The sequence below is a fragment of the Siphateles boraxobius genome, unplaced genomic scaffold (genome assembly GCF_051911475.1).
Source record: "Siphateles boraxobius isolate OS27281-9 unplaced genomic scaffold, OSU_SipBor_1 65, whole genome shotgun sequence".
Classification (NCBI taxonomy): domain Eukaryota; kingdom Metazoa; phylum Chordata; class Actinopteri; order Cypriniformes; family Leuciscidae; genus Siphateles; species Siphateles boraxobius.
The window spans coordinates 21423857-21444875 of NW_027509192.1; the positions used below are offsets into that span (position 1 = coordinate 21423857).

General features: G+C 38.1%; 1 protein-coding gene across 1 annotated transcript in view; it reads left to right on the forward strand.

The window, feature by feature from the left end:
* Positions 1-19461, forward strand: part of slc2a13b (solute carrier family 2 member 13b) — a 31175-nt gene extending 11714 nt beyond the window's left edge. Inside the window, exons 8-11 of the mRNA XM_077211460.1 lie at positions 645-770; positions 1054-1172; positions 1274-1426; positions 18885-19461. Of these exons, the coding sequence (XP_077067575.1) occupies positions 645-770; positions 1054-1172; positions 1274-1426; positions 18885-19099 (613 nt within the window). The 3' untranslated portion in view covers positions 19100-19461. The remainder of the gene's footprint in view (positions 1-644; positions 771-1053; positions 1173-1273; positions 1427-18884) is intronic.
* The last annotated feature ends 1558 nt before the right edge of the window (positions 19462-21019 follow it).

Sequence of the window (21019 nt, forward strand, 5' to 3'; positions counted from 1 at the left end):
GGGCTCGACAGCCTTAGTCAAACGGGTTGGCGCGTATTGTTGTGTTGCGGATAGATTGTGAGATTGTGGTTAGGTCTCAGCAGCAAGAGGAAAGTAGAGGTCAGTAAGCTGGGCTGGGTTGAGTGGGGGACGGAGGGGGGTGACTCTGGGACGCCAGAGTCACTGTCGACCCCTTTTGAGGTGTCGTGGGCTAGTCGACGAAACACTGAGGACGGAAGGTGCCCACTTGAAGACCCTAGAGATGTTACCTACTCCGCTCAATCCAGAGGGTTGTTATGGGGGGACCGCACTGTGGTAGAAGGCGTTGTGTGTCTTGACGTGCAAATACACTGCAGCTATTAACACCAGACAGAAGGAGATTCACGTCACCAGATGGAAAGAAGCGTAAATGGATGGAGAAGCATAGGTTACTGTAAAGCTACGTCTTAGTTGGTGATTATCTTGGCGAAAGCCGAGTACAAATCAGCATGAAGTTTTAACACCTACTCTCGTGTAATGGAAATCATGTGGATTTTAAGAGTTCAGTAAATTGGGATTTACTTTGAAGAATTCAGAATGTTGTACTCTGTAAAACACTGAATCTTGAATGTTCTACTAGACATTTAAATGAAGTGCATTAGTGACTGGAGTTTGTTTCTGTGAAGGTTCTGTGAATCCTGCATGTTGGATCCAGCTTGTGGTTTCTGCTACGGTGTGAATGACACATCAGTGGTGGAGTCAACATGTGTGCCTGTATCTGCGGCCAACACTGAGACCTCTGCAGCGGGCAGGTAACACTTCTGTTCATATTCCTGCCTTAGTAGTGCACTTTGAACTTAATTGGACCGAATGTGCACTTGAAGTATCAAATCAAATAAAAAATGTCCTTTTCTAAAAGTATAATTAAGTGAATTTCATTTCCTCAAGGGTGCATATTATTTATTAAAAGGAACTTAACCTAAATGTTCAATTTCACACCTCTACCTACTTAAATTAAGTTTCATTGAATGAACAGTATTATACTGTAGTGTGTTTTAGTTTCACTAAGTGTTGTCTTGATCATGTTTTATGGAGGTGTTCCAATGGCACACAGGAGAGTGCAGGATTATTCTGGGCCTATAACTACTGCCCAACGTCTTATTCCTGGATTGTCCTGCTGGGTCTCGTTCTGTATCTGGCCTTCTTTGCCCCAGGTGAGAGTTCTCTCAGTAGTGTTTGTAACAGTAAGAAACTGTTAATGAAGTTCGAGGCGTCTGCAGGAACTGCACTGATGTCAGATTGTGTATGTGAGCAGGAATGGGTCCGATGCCCTGGACGGTGAACTCTGAGATCTACCCGCTGTGGGCTCGCAGTACAGGGAACGCCTGCTCTGCCGGGGTCAACTGGATGTGTAACGTCGTTGTGTCTCTGACCTTTCTCCATGTGGCCCAGTACCTCACATACTACGGTACAACACAGGACACACACACAAAACACTGAACACAATATTTAGGTACTCATACTCACAGAGTCCACATACTATCATGAGCAGCTGGATTCTGCTATTCATGCTTATTCGGGCTTTCGCAGCACAGGAACCTTTTCATAGTTCCTAGAACTATTGGTGGAAGTACCCGGATTTTGGCGTGTTCGCACCGAGGAACTGGGAATGATTTTAGTTCTAGGAACTCCTTTTGGAGGAACTAATTTAGCTCCTACTTCAGAGTAGGGTCTAAACCAGCGCTATAAGAACTACCAGTTACGTTAGTGTACGCTGATTGGCCTAACGCACACAGCACAATTTTTTTAAAAGCTGTGTAAACGCACAGATTATAGTCTATATATTTACTCCACAAACTAACTATACGAACATGGAAAACAGTGATAGATGAGCCTCTTAACCTTTAAAGTGAGGAGAAAATCCAACGCTATATATATATATATATATATATATATATATATATATATATATATTAGTGCTGTCAAACGATTAAAATATTTAATCGCGATTAATCGCATTAATGCCATAGTTAACTCGCGATTAATCGCACATTTTTATCTATTCTAAATGTCCCTTGATTTCTATTTGTCTCATTATTTTTTCTAATTTTAATGCTCTTATCAACACGGAAAAGTGGATCAGCAGTAAGTTTGTTCTTAGCTGTGGTATCCATGTTCTTCTGTCTGAAGTCATCCATTGTAGAGCTTAGATCGGGCCCAAAAAATCAAGCCCGACCCGAGCCCGTGCGCATTGTGTCCGAGCCCGGCCCGGCCCGACACATAAACTGTAATTATGAGCCCGAGCCCGATTTAAACCCGTCCATTTTTTAATACGTGAGTCGTTATAACTGACGTTCTCAACTACTTTCTATGTTACTTTCTCCCGCCCGCAACATTTTTGTCCCGCTCCCGCCCGCAAATAGACTCTTTTTTTGTAGGCTACCTCCAAATACTTTCGCCTACGTGTCGCCACCATACACATCAGCATAAATGCTCCGGATAAATTATTTGTTATTAAAGCATTAACACACAAACCACTGTTATAACATAAAAGCAAGCAGGCTACTGAGTGCATGGTTTGGCATGACTGAATGAGCGCAAAGTGCGCTCCCTTAATAATTCCTAAAAAGCTGACATTAGTTCATCGCAATCTCACACATCTGTTATTATCAATGAAGCTGACTGCACAATGCATCTTCCATAATATATACACTTTGTTTGTTATAATTAGAGGATTTGCCAGCATACAGAATTCAGCACTGAACAAAAAGTCTGCTTTGAGCAGTGAGGGGAGTCTATTTTAAATGCTTCTGATTGCCAATTGCGTTCAAAATCAACACATATGTCTGTGATTGGCTACATCGCTCAACGCTGCAAACATGTTATAAAAAGAAACTCTGGCCTGTAAATCGTTTCTATTTTGTTTTAGTTGTTCGAGTTGCTTTTCTGCAACATATGAATAAAAATGTATAAGTTTTTATGTTTTATTCATAGATATTTCTAGTTTGCGGGAGTGCGCGAATCTTTTTATTGTCCCGTATCCGCACACAGAGTGAGTGCATTACCGCTCGAGCCCACCCTCGCACTCGGCCATCAAATCTAGTCCCGCGCCGCACTCCATTGCGTTGAGAGTGCACGTCTCTAGATCGGCGTCTCGCGCTCGCGCCATCCACTCAAAACGTAACGTTAGCCTACTACTCTTTGGCCGGCGCGCAAGCCCAAACAAGTACGTGCGGCGTGCCTGTTGTTTTGTTTCCGGTCTAGCTATCCGGTGTGATGTTGTAGTTTTTCTAACGTTACTAGCTGTTGCAACAGCATGTGAAAAAAATACAAAGTTTGCTAGGCCAAAAAGAGCGTTAATCTCACGAAAAAAAATTGACGCCGTTAAAATGTGTTTGCGTTAACGCCGTTAATAACGCGTTTAACGCACAGCACTAATATATATATATAGCAACACTGGACATCAACCACACAACATACGCTAATACCTTTTCATTACTGTCTGCTTTCTATGTATAATAGTCCTATCTAATAACGTATTAGACAGGACTGTTAAGCCTGGAACACACCAAGCCGACGCCAACGAACTAGCGCTGATGAAAGCCGACTGTGTTGTCGCCTCACGTCGCCTGCGTCGGGGAAAAAAGCTGCACTTGAACACAGCGACAGAATAACAGCCGACTGTCAGCTAGCATGCACGTTCTGCGCCTTCGTGTAAATAAGACAATTTTCTATTTCTGCAGATAAATTAATCTATATTCATCATTCAAAAAGGGAAACCGACGCTGCAGTCTGCAGATACACAAACCATAAACAAAGCAGTGTGTGTTTACCGTTTTGAATATCAATCCTGCTAAACACTTTCTTTATTCCTCTCCGCTCATGTTAATATTGAAATATTCACCAAGGACCACAAACATTAGAACAGCCCTCTATCTGTACCGTTTTGACTTCTTTGCTCTCTCTTTTGCTATTATTCTCGTTCACTAAGCTGAACAGCCAATCAGAGTTCTCTCTCTCACCGACGGCCCGACGCAGATTCAACATGTCGGGACACACTGTGGAAAACTTAGTCGGCCGACGCACAAAAACTGCACGATGGCCAACTGTCGGTTTGGTGTGTTCCAGGCCTTAGACAGATGCTAAACTAATGAACACAGAGATTGCTAACACTGTGAGCTCTGGCTTTGGCGTTCTCAGCGCCATTGCTAGGGTGTTTTCAAGCATGCAGGTTGCTAAGGTGTTGCTAGGTGTGTGTTCTGCAGTTGCTAGGTTGTTCCAGGGCATTGTGAGGTGGTTGCTGGGTTGTTCTGGGGTGCGTTTCCCAAAAGCATCGTTAGCCAACTATGGTCGCAAGTTCCGTCGCTATCAGGATAGTTCAAAGAGTCGGTGTTTCCCGAAACTATCGTTCCAACAAACATTCGCAAACAGCAACGCAAACTCGTGTGTTTGGAACGACAGCTCTCGACCTGTGGTTATAAGCAGTTTCTTGTTTGCATGACATGTGGACTCATTAAATCCTTGTCTTGAGCAAAATTAGCAAGCAGACATTCAGTACAATCAATATTTTTTATTTGGAATGCATACAAATGTAATTTACGTCTTTTAGTTTGTCAAGAGATTTAAAGCACCATTTCTGAAGAGTGCGCATGTGCGAACGTGCTCTAGTACGTAACGATCTTATGATTGAATCTAGAAATAAAGCAAAATAACTAAGAAAAATTAGAAATAGTCCTCAGATTCATTGTCCGTAATTTATAGCAAAACATCTACCATTAATTCGATGTCAAACCGATTCATTAAAATAAGTTATTAATTAAGGGTGTCACGATTTCAATTTTAAATCGCAATCGATCGAAATTAATTCACAATCTCAAAAATCGATATTAAAAATGGAATCATCGATGCTGCCACGCCCCCATGTCGCACCCGTGATGGAAAGTTCGGATCGTTTTACTGACTCTATTGTTCAATCTCGTTCATCAAAATTAACTAATCTTTTTTCTAGTCATTTCAGGGGCTTTAAATGTCATACTTTTAACAGGCAAATTCCCCGAACACATCCACCTACGCAATCTTGATCATATTCTGAATTAAGAAATCATTATAATGCAGTCAAAAATAATTTACAGGGAACATTAATAATTACTTGACCTTCCGAGTCTTTTGTTCATTTGTCGCGTGACAGAGGCAATGAACGGATCGTTCATGAACGACTCATCACGGCGCGGAAAAAAAAGTGTGCGGCGCGGGACTAGATTTGATGGCCGAGTGCGAGCGCGGGCATTAATGCACTCACTCTGTGTGTGCGGGAGAATAAAACAATTCGTGGGACTCCCGCAAACTAGAAATATCTATGAATAAAACATATAAAAACTAATAAATTTTTATTTATCTGTTGCAGAAAAGCAACAAGAACAACTAAAACAAAATAGAAACGATTTACAGGCCAGAGTTTCTATTTAAAACATGTTTGCAGCGTTGAGCGATGTAGCCAATCACAGACATATGTGTTGATTTCTTGAACGCAATGGCCAATCAGAAGCATTTAAGATAGACTCTCCTCACCGCTATCAGTTCCTCAGAGCTGAATTCTGTAAGCTGGCAAATCCTCTAATTATAACAAACAAAGTGTAGGCTATATATTATGAAAGATTCATTGTGCAGTCAGCTTCATTGATAATAACAGAGATGTGTGAGATTGGGATGAACTGATGTCAGTTTTTTAGGAGCAACAGCAACCTGTGCTTCAAAATCGAGAATCGAATCGAACCGTGACCTTAGAATCGAATGTAATCGAATCGAGGATTTGGAGAATCGTGACACCCCTATTATTAATCCATCACTTGCATGACATCATTAACCAACATGGTTGAACTACCAATTTGCGACAATACGGTTTTGGGTAACAGTCGTGACTAGCAAGTTGATTTCTTCAGTGATGCATCGTTCTATGGTAGTTAAGCAGCGAGTTACGCCATTGTACGGGTTTTAGGTGTTAGGTGGTTCTAGGGAGGTAGTTGCTAAGGTGTTCTGAGTGTTTTCAAGTATGATGTTGTTAGGTTAAACAATACAGTTGCTAGGTTACATACTTAGTGTAACCCGGGTAGATGTTACGGGAAGAAGGAGGCGGGAGCCCCTCACGGACTACTGCTGTCACATATAACTAAATAAAACACAAGTCCAGGCCTGTCCTTTCTTTATCTTCATGATTGCCGCTCCTCCTTTTATGCGTCTGCTCCTACGTGAGAGATACGAGACCGGTGCATCACTTAGCTGTCGCTCATCAGCAATCACGCTACCAGCCTCGCACCACAATTCTCTCACGGGCCTCATGCTGCTCGCCACACTTAGGTTTGGGGTTTGTTCAGTAGTAGTAGTGATGCTTGACTATGTAGACTATTGCCAAAATATGACTAATATTGCCATATGGTTGTTAGGGTGTTACTAGGTTGTTGCTAGGTTGTTCTAGGACATTGTGATGTATTTGCTCAGGCATTCTAGGTGGTTGCCAGGGCATTGCTAGGGTTGCTAAAGGTAAAGCATGTTGTCATGCTGTTGCTGAGTTTATCTGTGTGGTTGCTTGGGTGCTCTTGGTGGTTGCTAGGACATTGTGTTGCGGTTGTTTTTCTATGCCAGGGCATTGCCAAATTTGCTTGGGTGTTCTGAATGTCTTTGTTCATCATGCAGTTGCTAGGTTGTTCTGGGTAGTTGCTATGCAGTCAATTGGGTGCACTGGTGGTTGCTAAAGCTTTGTTTGGGGGGCTGCTAGGATGTTCTGGCTGGGTGGTTGCTAAGGTGTTCTGAGTGTTTGTATGCATGTTGTTATGCACTTGATTGTTCTATGTTATTGATGAGGTCTTCAGGTGGTTGCTTGTGTTTTGTTTTGCTTTGCGGTTGCTGGGGTGTTCTAGTCGGATGGTTGCTAAGGTGTTCTGGGTGTTTTTAAGCATGTTGTCATCAGCTCTTAGGTTGTTTTGAGTTGTTACTATGCAGTTGTTAGGGTGTTCGAGTGATAGCTAGTGTATTACTATGCTGTTGCTGGAGTATTCTAGCGGGGTTGTTGCTATGCTGTTTTTAAATTGTTCTTGGTAGTTATTATAGTGTTTGCTGTCAGGTTTGGTTTGGGGTTTTGAATCACGTTTTGGTTTTCATGTCTTTTATTGTGTTATTGTCATAGCCATGTTCCTAGGTTTGTCATGTTCTTGGTTATGTCATGTGACTCCCCTGTTCCTCATGTGATCATGTCATGTGCTTCCTTTGCTCTGTGTTATGTTGTTATTGGTTTATTGTCTGTTGGGTTTGGTCATTGGCTCAGTGTTTAATTACTCTCATGGGTTAGATCTGATTAGTCCATGTGCATTTTTAGCCTTCATGTTCCTTTGTTCCTTGTTCTAGCTTTATTTCTTGTAATCAAAGTGTGTTTGACTACAGCTACAGTAGTTAGGTGGTTGCTAGGACGCTGTTTTGGGCTTGCTATAGTGTTCTAGATGGTTGTTAGTGGAATATTCACCATTGCTCACACAATGCTGTACACACCAAAGATGAATACATATGTTTAGGAGTTTGTTCAAGTCAAGTCACCTTTATTTATATAGCGCTTTTTACAATACAGATTGTTTCAAAGCAGCTTTTCAGTGATAACAGGAAAATAATGCAAAGTTTGTTTCCAGAAGAAAACAGTTTCACAGTCTATCTAAGTTCAGTGATGTTTAGTTTTTGCTGTAAAAAAGTTATTAATTTAGTTCATTTATATATATATATATATATATATATATATATATATATATATATATATATATATATATATATATATATATATATATTTAATTATACAGCCTAGCAGAATCACTAGCTCGTGTGCACATTGATTGACAATATTGTCACAAATGATGTTCAAAGAATTGTTCAAAGTGGACTACTGATGAATGATTTAAGCGATCACTTGCCTGTTTTTACCATATATGACATGCAACCTGAGATGTATAAGAGTTCACATCAGCCTACATACTTTAGAGTGAGAACTGAGAACACAATAAATGACTTTAGGAGGGAGCTTTTACAACAGAATTGGTCAGGTGTCTATGTGACTGATGTGAATGTATAGCATATGAAACATTTTTAAGCATTTATATATCCAGCTATGATAAATGCTGTCCACTAAAGCTGTCAAAGAAACCCCCTAAAAATGTTAAACCTTGGATGACGTTAGGATTAATTAAAGCATGCAAAAAGAAAAATAAATTGTATAAAGACTTTGTAAAAAATAGGTCATCTAGTTGTGGGGCCATATACAAAGCATACAAAAATAAATTGAAAACAATTATAAGAGAAACTAAAAGGGATTATTACAATAAACAATTGAAAGATAATAAAGGAAATATGAAAACAACATGGAAAATATTAAATAATATAATGAAACCAAACTCACAACATATAAAGTTACCTGAATATTTTGTGTACAATGAAACTGTTATGAACAATAGCATAGATGTGGCTAATGAATTTAACTCATTTTTTATTAATATTGGGGAAAATATTGCCAAATCAATTGACATATCTAACCATAGTCAAAATGCTATCTGTAGAATGGAAAGTAGAATAATGCAGTCCATGTTCCTGGGTGAAGTTCAGGAAAATGAAATTTTGTCAATTGTTAGCCAATGTGAAAATAAAACATCCATTGATAGTGACGGATTGACATGACTATTGTAAAAAGGACCATTGACTGTATTATTAAACCAATGACTTTCATTTGTAATTTATCTATACAGTCGGGTGTCTTTCCTGAGAAGATGAAGGTTGGTAAGGTCGTTCCACTTTTTAAAAATGGAGATGTACACCACTTTAACAACTACAGACCAGTGTCATTGCTCTCTGTTTTCTAAAATCCTTGAAAAATGGTTTGCTCAAAAACTAAATATTTTTTTAGAAAAACATAAATTAATTACTGAAAAACAATATGGCTTTAGAGAAAAAAGATCAACAGCTTTGGCATTAATTGAACTCATAGAACAAATTACATCTGCAACTGAGAGCAATTCACAATACTTCATTGACTTAAGCAAAGCATTCGACACCATAAATCACAGTTTTGTATTGACAAAATCATTCAACTGTGGCATTAGGGGTATGGCTTTTCAATGGCTCAAAAGTTATCTAAATAACCGACAACAGTTTGTTTAAATTAATGGTCAAAAATCAGAGTTAAAAGACATAATATGTGGAGTTCCACAAGGGTCCGTTTTAGGCCCATTACTTTTTATTTTGTTTATTAATGACCTCTGCGAACTGTCTCAGATATTACAGCTTTTGGTGTTTGCTGATGACACTAACATTTTTTACTCTGGAAATAATCTGTCAGAAATTACAGAAAATATAAGTTTAGAAATGGTCAAAATTAAGAAATGGTTTGACCAAAATAAATTATGTTTAAATTGGGAGAAAACAAAATACATGATTTTTGGTAATCGCAAAAAGAATGAAAATGTAAAAATAGCAATTGAATGAATTGATATTGAAAGAGTTAATGCACTAAAATTTTTAGGTGTTATTTTGGATGATAAATTGAATTGGAAAGATCACATAGTCTATATTAAGAGTAAAGTGTGTAAAAGCATTGGGGTCTTGTATAAAGTTAAAGATGTTTTAGGCTACTCTTCAATGCATATGCTGTACAATTCCCTAATACTTCCATACTTTGGATACTGCACAGAGGTCTGGGGTAATACGTACCATAGTAACACAAAACCTCTGTTTTTGTTACAGAAAAAGGCATTAATTCAGGACTGCTAAAATTAAAAGATTTGGTTGATTTGAAGATTTAGATTTTTTTTTTTTGAACTGTGTTTTTATTTAACCTTTTTTATAAACAATGAGTAATAAAAAATAAAATAAAAAAAACTTTAAATAAATACATCAAACCTCACACACACACACTAACTGACCCCTAAACCTAACCATCACACACACACACTCACACACACACACACTAACCCACTAACCCGACCCCTAAACCTAACCATCACACACACACTAACCGACCCCAAAACCTAACCATCACACACACACTAACCGACCCCAAAACCTAACCATCACACACACACACACACACACACTAACCCGATCCCTAAACCTAACCATCAAACACACACACAAACCGACCCCTAAACCTAACCATCACACACACATACACACACACACACTAACCCGACCCCTAAACCTAACCATCACTCACATTTACATACACCATTAACATATGTTAATTCTATTTATTTCAAGCAAATTTTCAAATAATGCGCACTTCTGTCGAAAAATGTCAGATTTTAACTGCAAATCTGCAGTCATCTTCTCAAACATATATATCTGTTTCAGTCTATGTTTCCATTCTGTCACCGTGGGTTCGTGCACCTTCATCCAATTCACAGTGATTATCTTCCTAGCTACCATTAACAATATATGCAAAACAAATAAGTCTGATTTACTGAGCAGATCTGAGGGGAAACCATCAAGCAAAAAACAATCTGGCCTTATTGGAATATCTCTTTCTAAAACTTTAGTAATTTCCCTCTTAACCCCCTGCCAATACACTTGTATTTTGGGGCATTCCCAGAATATATGCACATAATCCCCCACCATCCCACAATCTCTCCAGCATTGTGATGATGGCGAAGTACTGGCAAATTTGGCAACCACCAGTGGAACTCTAAAGAGTCTCATTTTCATTTTCACATCAAATTCCTTCCACATTTGACTGCTGATACTCTTATGACAGCTTGCACATATATTTATCCACATCTCATCCTCTATTACAGTATTTAACTCTAGTTCCCAATTTTTTTTTATATGAAACGTGTCATCAGATTGATCCTGCATTAACTTCCCAGAAATATGTGCTATATGATTTTTAGTAGGTAGATCATGTTCAATAATATTGATAAAATATTTTTCAACATTTGTTGGAGATCTTTTAATTATGACCCAATGTTTATGAATTGTGATATAATGCCATAATTGTAAATATCTAAAGAGATCATTAGATCTCAGTGTAAACCTATCACATAATTGAGAAAAAGATCTTATGTTTTCTCCATCAAAAATTTGATTAACTATCTTTAAACCACTCTCTTCCCATCTATTAAAGGCACAATCCCATATAGAAGGGAGGAAATCTGGGTTACCTTTAATAGGTATTGCACGTGATAAGGTTATTACTCCTCTAAACCTTTTTTGTATTGTGGAAATTTTGACAGTATGCTTTATCCATATGTTTGTTTTCTTCACTCTTTTCTGTGCTTGCAAGTCCATGAATGGCAGAACTGTCAAAGAGAATCCAGGAAGTGAATTCTGTTCAATATTAACCCATTCTGCCTCCTTATCGATGCCAAGCAGCCATAGCCCTAAGCTGAGCAGCCCAATAATAGTATCTAAGATTAGGAAGGTTCAACCCCCCCCCCTATCTTTAGTAGACATAAGTATTTTAAGTCTTATTCTTGGTCTCTTATTTTGCCAAATAAACTTTGAAATCCATTTTTCTTGTATGTTAAACGCTGAGACTGGAACCAAAACAGGAAGAGATTGAAATAGGAAGAGAAGTCTCGGTAGTATATTCATTTTCACTGTTTCAATCCATCCAAACATGGAGAGTGGTAGTATCTCCCATCTTGCCGAATCTTTTTTTATGATCTCAAAAAGCGGTGTGTAGTTTGCCAAGTATAAATTTGATGCCATGGGTGTAAGGGTAACACCTAGGTATTTGAAACCCTTACTAGACCATCGGAAAGATACTTCATTATCTAACTGACTGGGCCAACTTCCTGAAATCATCATTACCTCTGATTTCTCAGCATTTACCTTATATCCAGAAACTAAGCCATAGTCTCTAAGACACTCTAAAAGGGCCGGGATAGATGAAAAAGGATTTTCAATAAATAATAATACGTCGTCAGCGTATAACGATATTTTATGACACTTCCCTCCTTTATCTATTATCCCCTGGGGTTGCTCCTTATTAACTCAGCTAGTGGCTCAATACTAAGAGCAAATAGAACCGGAGACATTGCATCTCCCTGACGAGTTCCCCTACCTAAATTAAAAAACTCTGAGCAGTGACCATTAACTCGAACTCTTGACTTTGGATTTTTGTAAAAAAAATCTTTACCCAATTAACTAAAATGTCATGAAAGCCCATATGATTAAGAGTCTGTTCCAGAAACACCCAGTCCACCCTATCAAATGCTTTCTCATCATCTAAACTGAGAAGCATTGAGGGTGTTTTACTATCTTTTCCAAATTGTTGTAAGTTTAAAGCTCTTCTTATATTATTTGTTCCATATCTTTTATTAATAAATCCAGTCTGATCCGGTTTGACCAATTTTTTAATATGTTTCTGAATTCTGTTTGCTATTATTGAAGTTAAAATTTTCATATCCTGACATGGTAAGCTTATTGGTCTATAAGCCATACATTGTGTATTTTCATCTTTTATGGTCTTTTCCAGTTTTATGAATTACAGTAATTATTGCGTCAGACCATGAATGTGGAGGGTCTTCATCATGTAGTACATAGTTAAACATCTTACATAAATTAGGAGCCAATTCATTTACAAATGCCTTGTAAAATTCACCGGGAAATCCGTCCACCCCCGGTGACTTATTATTTTTTTAATTTTAAAGTCTCTCTTATTTCTTCTTCTGTAATGGGGAATATCATTTCCTTTGCTGCTTCTTCTGTTAGTTTATTTAATTCAGTTGTTCGCAAAAATCTTTTAACTTTTTCCTCCTTATTTATTAACTTCTGGCCTTTATATAATTTTTTATAATAATCTTCAAATGCATTAATTATATCCTTTGGTTGTGTTAACATTGTTGAGGTGTCTGGGTGTTTAATTTTTGAAACTACCCTGCTTGCTTGAGCCTTACGTAATTGAAAGGCCAAAAGCCTACTAGCATTATTACTCATCTCATAGTATTTTCTGCTTACAAATCTGAGTGCCCCCTCTACTTTATATGTAAGCAAATCATTCAATTTCTTTCTTTCCTGCCTTAAACATTCTAGAGTTTTAATTTTACCTGTTTGTTTATGTTCAGTTTCCAGTTTCCTGATTTTGTTCTCTATCTCATTTTGTTTGGCTAATCTCAATTTTTTATTCCTGGATGTTATTTCTATTATTTTACCTCTTATCACTGATTTGGCCTCCTCCCACAAAATGGATGGGGTAACCAGTCCATTATCGTTAATATCAAAGTATTCAATCAGCTGTTGTCTTATTTCTTCTTTCGCCTTACAATCAGTTATTACTGAGACATTTAATCTCCAGTATTTAAATTGTTTTTCTTGTCCTAACTGAAGTTTAACTAACTGGAGCATGATCAGATATAGTTATGGGATCTATATAACATTCTTTGACATTATGCAAATCTGCTCTAGATGTACAAAAGAAGTCTATTCTAGAATAACTACCATGCACATGTGACATGAAGGTAAAATCCTTCTCTTTAGGATGCAAGTGTCTCCAAATATCTGTTAAACCTAATTCTATCATTATTCCTAAAAGAGCTTTTACTTTTTTTGACTGTGGTCCCCTTTCTGCTGGTAACCTATCAACATGACTGTCTAATACACAATTAAAATCCCCACCAATTAAATACATTCCCTCGCCTTTCTGTGCCTTTCTGTGGGTAGTCCTGGTTAGGTGCGTAGAGATTAAGAATAGTAATTTTATTGCCTGAAATTGTTCCAACTACCATGACGTATCTCCCCTCTTTATCTTTGTATACTTGCTCCATATAAAAAAAACAGATATGGCAAACATTATTGCAACACCTCTTCTCTTCCCCTAGTTATATGAGGCACTGTAAACTTGGTCCACCCATTCCCTCCTCAGTTTTAGATGTTCCCCATCAGACAGGTGGGTCTCTTGAAGCAATGCAATAGAGCATTGCATTTTTCTAAGCTGATTCAATATTTTTTTTCTTTTAATTGGGCTGCTCAATCCTTTCACATTATAGCTGACACAAATCAAATGATCCATTTATATTGGTATAAATGTTGTTTGTGTTAGTCACCAGTATATGTTCCAGTAATATAGAAAAACAAACAAAAAACACATTAGCTGTCAAGGGTAAATAATTAACAAAAACAAAAACAGGAACTATGTACACGAACAAAGACTTCCACACATCCATTCGGCCAAGTTCTTGTCTCGTAGTCCAAATCCCGATGAAAGGAGGGCAAGGAGTTGTGACGCTGACTCCCTGGGGTATCAGAAATGCACCAAGTGCGCGCAGCCATTTTTGAAACACGGCCGCCTCCAAGAGTGATTTCCACTCAGCAAAATGTCAGCAGGCATCCGTCAATTTAGAAATAAAAAAAATAAAATCAATTATTATCCCGAAAGTAGAGAATTTCTATTTTATTTTTATTTTTTATTGTTTTCTCACATTCTAAAGCAGACATATCCAGTTTAAATGTACCTCTTTTACATTTGAGCGATTTACTCCTGCTGCAAAAATGCTTGAAGATCCGCGTCAGACTGCGGCGCTGTACTACTCGATCCACGTCTACCTTTACCCTGTACTGACCATCTAGCCTTCGTTATTTCTCTTACTTGTCGGTCTCGTTCATCCACTCGGACTTTAAAGTCCCTGTACAGGCAATTTAAATAAAAATCTAAACACATTATAAATGTTAGAAATGTATTGCTAAAACACATTACAAAGACTGTGAACTGTGAAGTACTGAATTGTGGAGTTAGACCGTTAAACAGTTTTTCACCATTGATATTTTACGGATTTTTTGGGCGGGGCTAAAAGGGTACTCGATGACTACCTCCCCTACCTGATGACGCACTAGAGCCCCTGAGGCTGGCCGCTCCCCTAACAAGATAAATAGAGCACATTCGCATCAGTTTGCCGCTCAATCGCGAGTTACTGTCAGTATTATTAGTTACTACAGCTTACAGTTTGCTAGTTAGCTATGTCTTCGTCACGGAAATGCGTACTACCTGGATGCGTTCACGTACAAAACAGATCGGTGTCCTTATTTAAATTTACTAAATAAGATCACATCAAGAAGAGGTGGATTCATTTTGTGAAGAGCCACCTTGATGGAGAGCTGAGGATCACCACCAAAACCCGCCTCTGTAGTGATCATTTTACACGGGATAGTTTTATAAACTTTCGTCGGAGACAACTGGGATTCATTGATAATACGCTGTTACTGGTGAATGGGGCAGAGCCGACTATCTCCCGCCTCGGCCTTCATCCTCCCGTCGCGCCGACAACTGGTGACATCATCGGCAGTGCATGCCCACCAATGAGTGTAAGTTGCCTTGTGCGCTTATGTTATAATTAACCTAATAAGCTGCTAGGAGCATCCATACCGGCTGTAGCGGGTGACAGTTGAGTGTGGCAACGGCAGCTTTACCACGAGTGGGCGTGGTTTCAGCGCAGCCAGCGGACACGGCCCCAGCATTTGAAAGCAGAGACTACTGCTCATTTTTTCAAGATTTTGATAGCTTATTTTATGTACTTGCCGGCTTTTTTATCATTCAAATTTGGCTGGGTGTCTAATTACACATTTTTCTGTGATATGACAATTTCTCAACACATACTTCATTTTGACTTTACAGGGACTTTAATTCCAAGGTCCCGCAGGAGTGGTGCAGCATCCATCAGGGTAGGAAAAGTTTTAACTCCCGCCTCCAGTAGATCTTTATCTGTGCTAGGTAGATACATTGAGCTCGCACATCCTTCGTCTTGAGCTGTTTCATTACGTCTCGTTCCTGCGCTCTCTTCCTCTGCAAATCAGGCGAATAGTCGTTGTCAAAGTAAATCCTTTTCTCATTGTAAAGGACCTGTTTCTGTGACCTGGCTTTTCGTAAGATTGCATCCTTAACGGTATAGTCCAGGAATCTCACTATTAACGATCTCGGGGGTGCGGCGGGGTCTTTCGGTTTGGCTGCAAGGGCCCTGTGTGCCTTTCAATTTTTATATCCATGTCCTGAGGTAGCTGTAGAACTGTGGTGAGCATACCCATAACAAATTCCGCCGTGTTTTCTCCTTCGCAGCCCTCTGGAACTTGATATATTCTTAGATTATTCCAGCGAAGTCTATTTTGCAGGTCCTCGCATCTACCTGTGAGATCCGCTTCACGTTCCAGTAGATATCGTAGCGCTCTTTCGTGTCTCATCCCCCTCTCCTCAGCAGCGCTGATCCGTTCCTCCGTCTCCCCGATTCTGCTCTCTGAAACCATTTATTTGGCATTTTAAGTTCTCAACCGAGGTCTCCACTTTTGTCAGCAATATTTTTTGTTTGTTTATGCCCCTCTTGATTTTCTTTTCTTAACGATTTCAGTTCTTCCATCACTTCAGTAAATTCGGGAGCACGCGGGTTAGATTTAGCAGGCCTAGTAGGGCTAGGTGATCGTTTCTTATCGTCTCTTTCTCTCGAATTTTCATTTTTGGAGGTATTCTTGTTTCTCGTTGCTGTACTTATTCTGAAAAACTCTGAGTATATCGGAATTGGTAATGTAAATCGGGATTTATTGCAACAATCCGACGGAGCTTAACTTTCAAACGTTTGTCATCTCTCTGACGTCACCGGAAAGTAAAGATTTTGATTTTTATGTGGAAAGCAAAGCAGAGAGTTCTGCCTAGGGTGTTACAAAATGTATTTACTTTTGTATCAGAAGATGATGGCCATAGAAGGCAATATTATTTTTAAAACTCTTTTTGCACGTACTACACAAAAGCAGATGTGTTTGTCTATTTATGGAGTCAAACTGTGGAACACCTTGGACTATGAACTGAAGTATTGCAAAAGTGTTTATAAATTTAAGAATTTATAAAAGAAAAAAATACAGGAATGTCAATGGTGATAATTAAGTGTAAAGATAGGTATTACTGAAAATATTTGGTGATTGGGGTGAGGATTGGGGCTGATCCATTTATAAAGCAGCTGGTTATTGTTTTGTTTTTTCTGGGTTTTTTTCTGTTTCTTTTGATGTGCAGAAATAGCGACAGGTATTACAAGATTTTTTCTTCTTCCTGTTCCTTTTTATTCGTTCATGGAAACAAGAACAAAAATGTTGTAAAACGGCATGAACGAATGAATAAATAGATAAATAAATATATACAGTATTTCTCTGCTCTGGGGAAAACAGTGATGTCATCGTCCAGCTCAGTTTAGTTCTCATTTAATGGTGTCAATGCTGGCAGATCAATAATATTGTTGAATATTAAATTAAATGTCCCAACCAAGCAAGCCAAAAGCCAAAGGCGATAGTGACAAGGAGCCAAAACTCCATCAGTGACAGAATGGAGAAAAAAACCCTCTTGAGTAACCAGGCTCAGTCGGGGGCCAGTTCTCCACTGGCCAATGAACCAACAGTCTATGATTATAATTCAGGCAGCATTATAGGTCAGAAGTCAGATTGGATTGGAAAATTCAGAATATTATCCAGCTCTATCTTGTTGAATATCTGAGTCACGCCGGTATGGAGACGGTGCTGATGGCTGTCGTGTCGATGAGGCCTTCACAGGGGAGAGTCTAGTTGACACAATCTCTGCTGACACTTCAGGGATGCACTGTGGTGGTCGTGTCTAGGAGCAGGTCCTCCATCTGATCTGGATACGGCTCGTATCCTGCTGATTACAGTAAACCTCGGAATAAACAGAAAGACTAACAGTAGCGTAGATGCCATTCTTCTTATGATGTAACGAGTACATCAGGTGTTATATGATGTGTTCCCGGTTCCAGCTGACCTAATTTATGCAGCCTAATAATCATTTAACTGATCTTAATAATAGGAATGTACAATGTTCAATTTTAGGAAGACTATTTCAGAGTTTAGGTGGTAAATAGGAAAAGGATCTACCGCCAGCAGCCGATTTTGATATTCTAGGTATTATCAACTGGCCAGAATTTATAAGATTGAAATAGACGTGAAGGACTATAATGCGTTAAGAGCTCCCTCAAGTACTGGGGAGCTGAACTATTTAGTACTTTGTAAGTACCGGTAATCAGCAATATTTTAAAATTTATACGATGTCTCTAAATGCCAATCCCAATGCGTCTTTTTCTTTATCTACATGTATTTTAAAATCACCAACAATTTGACTTTATCTGCAGCCAGTACTAAATCTGATAGAAAATTAGCAAATTATTTGATAAAGTCTGTATGGTGCCCTGGTGGCCTGTATACAGTAGCCAGCACAAATGTTAAGATGGGTGTATCATTTACACTAGATAGTGTTACATTAAGCACCAACACTTTAAAATAATTATATTTGAAACTAGACACAATTCTGAAGATATTACTGTAGATTACAGCAACACCTCTCCCTTTGCCTTTCAGATGAGGCTCCTGTTTATAACAGTAATCTTGCGGAGTGCACTCATTTAAAGTAATGTAATCGTCTGGTTTTAGCCAGGTTTCTGTCAAACACAGCACATCTAGGTTATAATCTTTAATCATATCATTAACAATAAGTGCTTTTGAAGTAAGGGATAGAATTTTCAGCAACCTGAGTTTTATCATTTGTTCATCTGTTCATCTATTTTTTATTTGTTGAACATCAATTACATTTTTACCCTTAAATGGGTTTGGGAGTTTTTTGTATTTCCTAATTTGTGGAACAGAAACAGTCTCAATATGATGATATCTAGGTGATGGAGTCTCTATGTGATGGGACCGTATTGCTTCCTGACCTGAGCCCAAGAATCAGATAGTCAAGGATCAACTCTGAAACTATTAGTTTAAATCACTAACCTTAATAATAGTAATGACGATTTACTTGGCAACAACACAATTTAACAATGTACACAAACAACTAATAAATGATAGGAATGTGGTTTATACTTGTAGACTATTGTTGAAATGTGAAAATGATCTTAGTTTTCCTCTTGAATGTTTCTTTTGTCCAGGCGCGTTCTTCCTGTACGCCAGTCTGGCTGTGCTGGGCTTTGTGTTTGTGCTGGGCTGTTTGCCGGAGACCAAGGGTCTGCGTTTGGAGGAGATCGAGTCTCGGTTCGGTCGACGACTCTGCAGCTGTGGAGCCAGCGGGAGTCAGGGCGTTCACTACAGCAGGGTAACTGGAGGAGACTACCACTCTGACGGAGACGGCACGGATGATGAATAGATTCTGCTCTGTCTTTCCTGATGAGATGATTCATGGTGTGTGGGATGCTGTGGTTCTTATTCCAGAGATTAAACAGTCTAGTTGACTCGCACAGAACTGATTCAGTTCAACTACGTTGATTCTCCCTAAACAAAGGAGATTTTATCAAGATGTTATCTGATAGTTCTGTGGTGTTTAATTTGCACATGTACAGATGAGCAATGTTAGTGTTTTGTTTACTTAAGTTAATGATGTTTCATGCACAGCAGGATTGACTGGATTTATGATAACGGAGAAGTGATTGTTATACGAATCAGCTCTCTGGAGTGTGAGCCATGTGCATATACTAATACATTATTAAAATATTGGGAGTTTGTTCTTTTCACAGTGTATGAATATACATTATATATACTCTTCTTGAAATTCTAATTCTAAACTTTGAATGAATATCTTACACAAAAATGAATTGTGCCCCCAAATCTCATTCTCGTATCAAACTCTATTTAGACACACACGGTCTGGACCCCATATTTTTAAAGGTATAATTCACCCAAAAAGAAAATTCTGTCCCCCTCATGTTAACGCAAACATTTCTTTAAGAATTAAATATATCTGTTTCCGTACAGTGACAGTTTATAGTGACAATGAGCTCCAAAAATGCACTATAAAATAACCATAAAACAAACATGAATTTTACATATAATATGTATTTAAACATTTGTATAAAAAAATATATAAATAAAAATAAATAAAAAAAGGCAAACTGGTAATAAATAATGGCAGATTTTTCATTTAGGCTGAATTGTGGATGTGGTTTCAGGATGCGGGCAGGTAGTGGTGGTGGTGAACAATCATTTTGTACACTTAGGGCCAGATTTATGAACAGCTTGCACCAGCACAAACCGTTTTTGGTGTTACAAAACTACTGTCAGAATTTACTAAAGGCACGCAGTGAAAATGTAGCGCTGTAAAGTCATGGACAGGGTTATTTTTGCAGCGGTTCTTATTGCATATTCATTTGTAGGAGTTTCCCTTTCAGACGCAAAATGTATGGGTGGAGAGTATTTAAATGAATCATGCATGGTGATGGAGGTTTGTGCTAGTCAATGTAATGGTGTTTGCGCCATTATTTACCGCCCCAAAAAAACATGTCTTAAATCTTTGATGCTGTTTGGTCATTTTTTACTCAAAAAAAGTTACGTTTTTTTTTTTAATTTTTTTTTTTTTTTTTTTACTTCATCCAAATGGTACAAAACTTGGTAAAGGTTTTGAACTTGCTGTGTGAAAACACACACACACAAACAAACATCATAGAAAAGGTTAAATGGTCCTGAAAAAAAATATTCACAATTGTACTATTGTATTGTACGGGGTCAAAATTTAACGCATTGGAAATTAATAGGAGATGAATTTCATCTAGTGGAAACGTTTGGTACTGCAGCCAAACAAACTCTTACTGAAAACTATTTTTTGAGATATCAACCTCAAATTTGAAACACAACTTGTTTAGATTTATGGCTTTGATTTTCTCACAGTTTTAGAGTGAAACGTGTTTTGGAAAATATATATTTCATATAAGAAAGTTTTGCATTTTTTAAAACAATAAATGTAAAATTTAATAACTTTTAAGTTCACTTTTTAAAAACTTTTTTTCACTTCAGCTATAATCTGCAAGTATCAAGTATGTGCTTTAAAGCATTCAATATTTATGACCGTTTAAGTTGGAAATTAAATTCTCAGGTCCATGCTCAAAAAGTGATTAAATGGATCATAACTACTGCATAAGTTTAATTCAGAACCATAAAATCCCCTAAAAATACAAAATCTTTATTAAAAAAATTTCATCAAACTAAAATATAGTATAATCATTTCATTAAAATATTTTTTTCCCGACACTCAAACAGTACTAGAGGGTTAAAACGGACACTTGTGCTGCTCTTG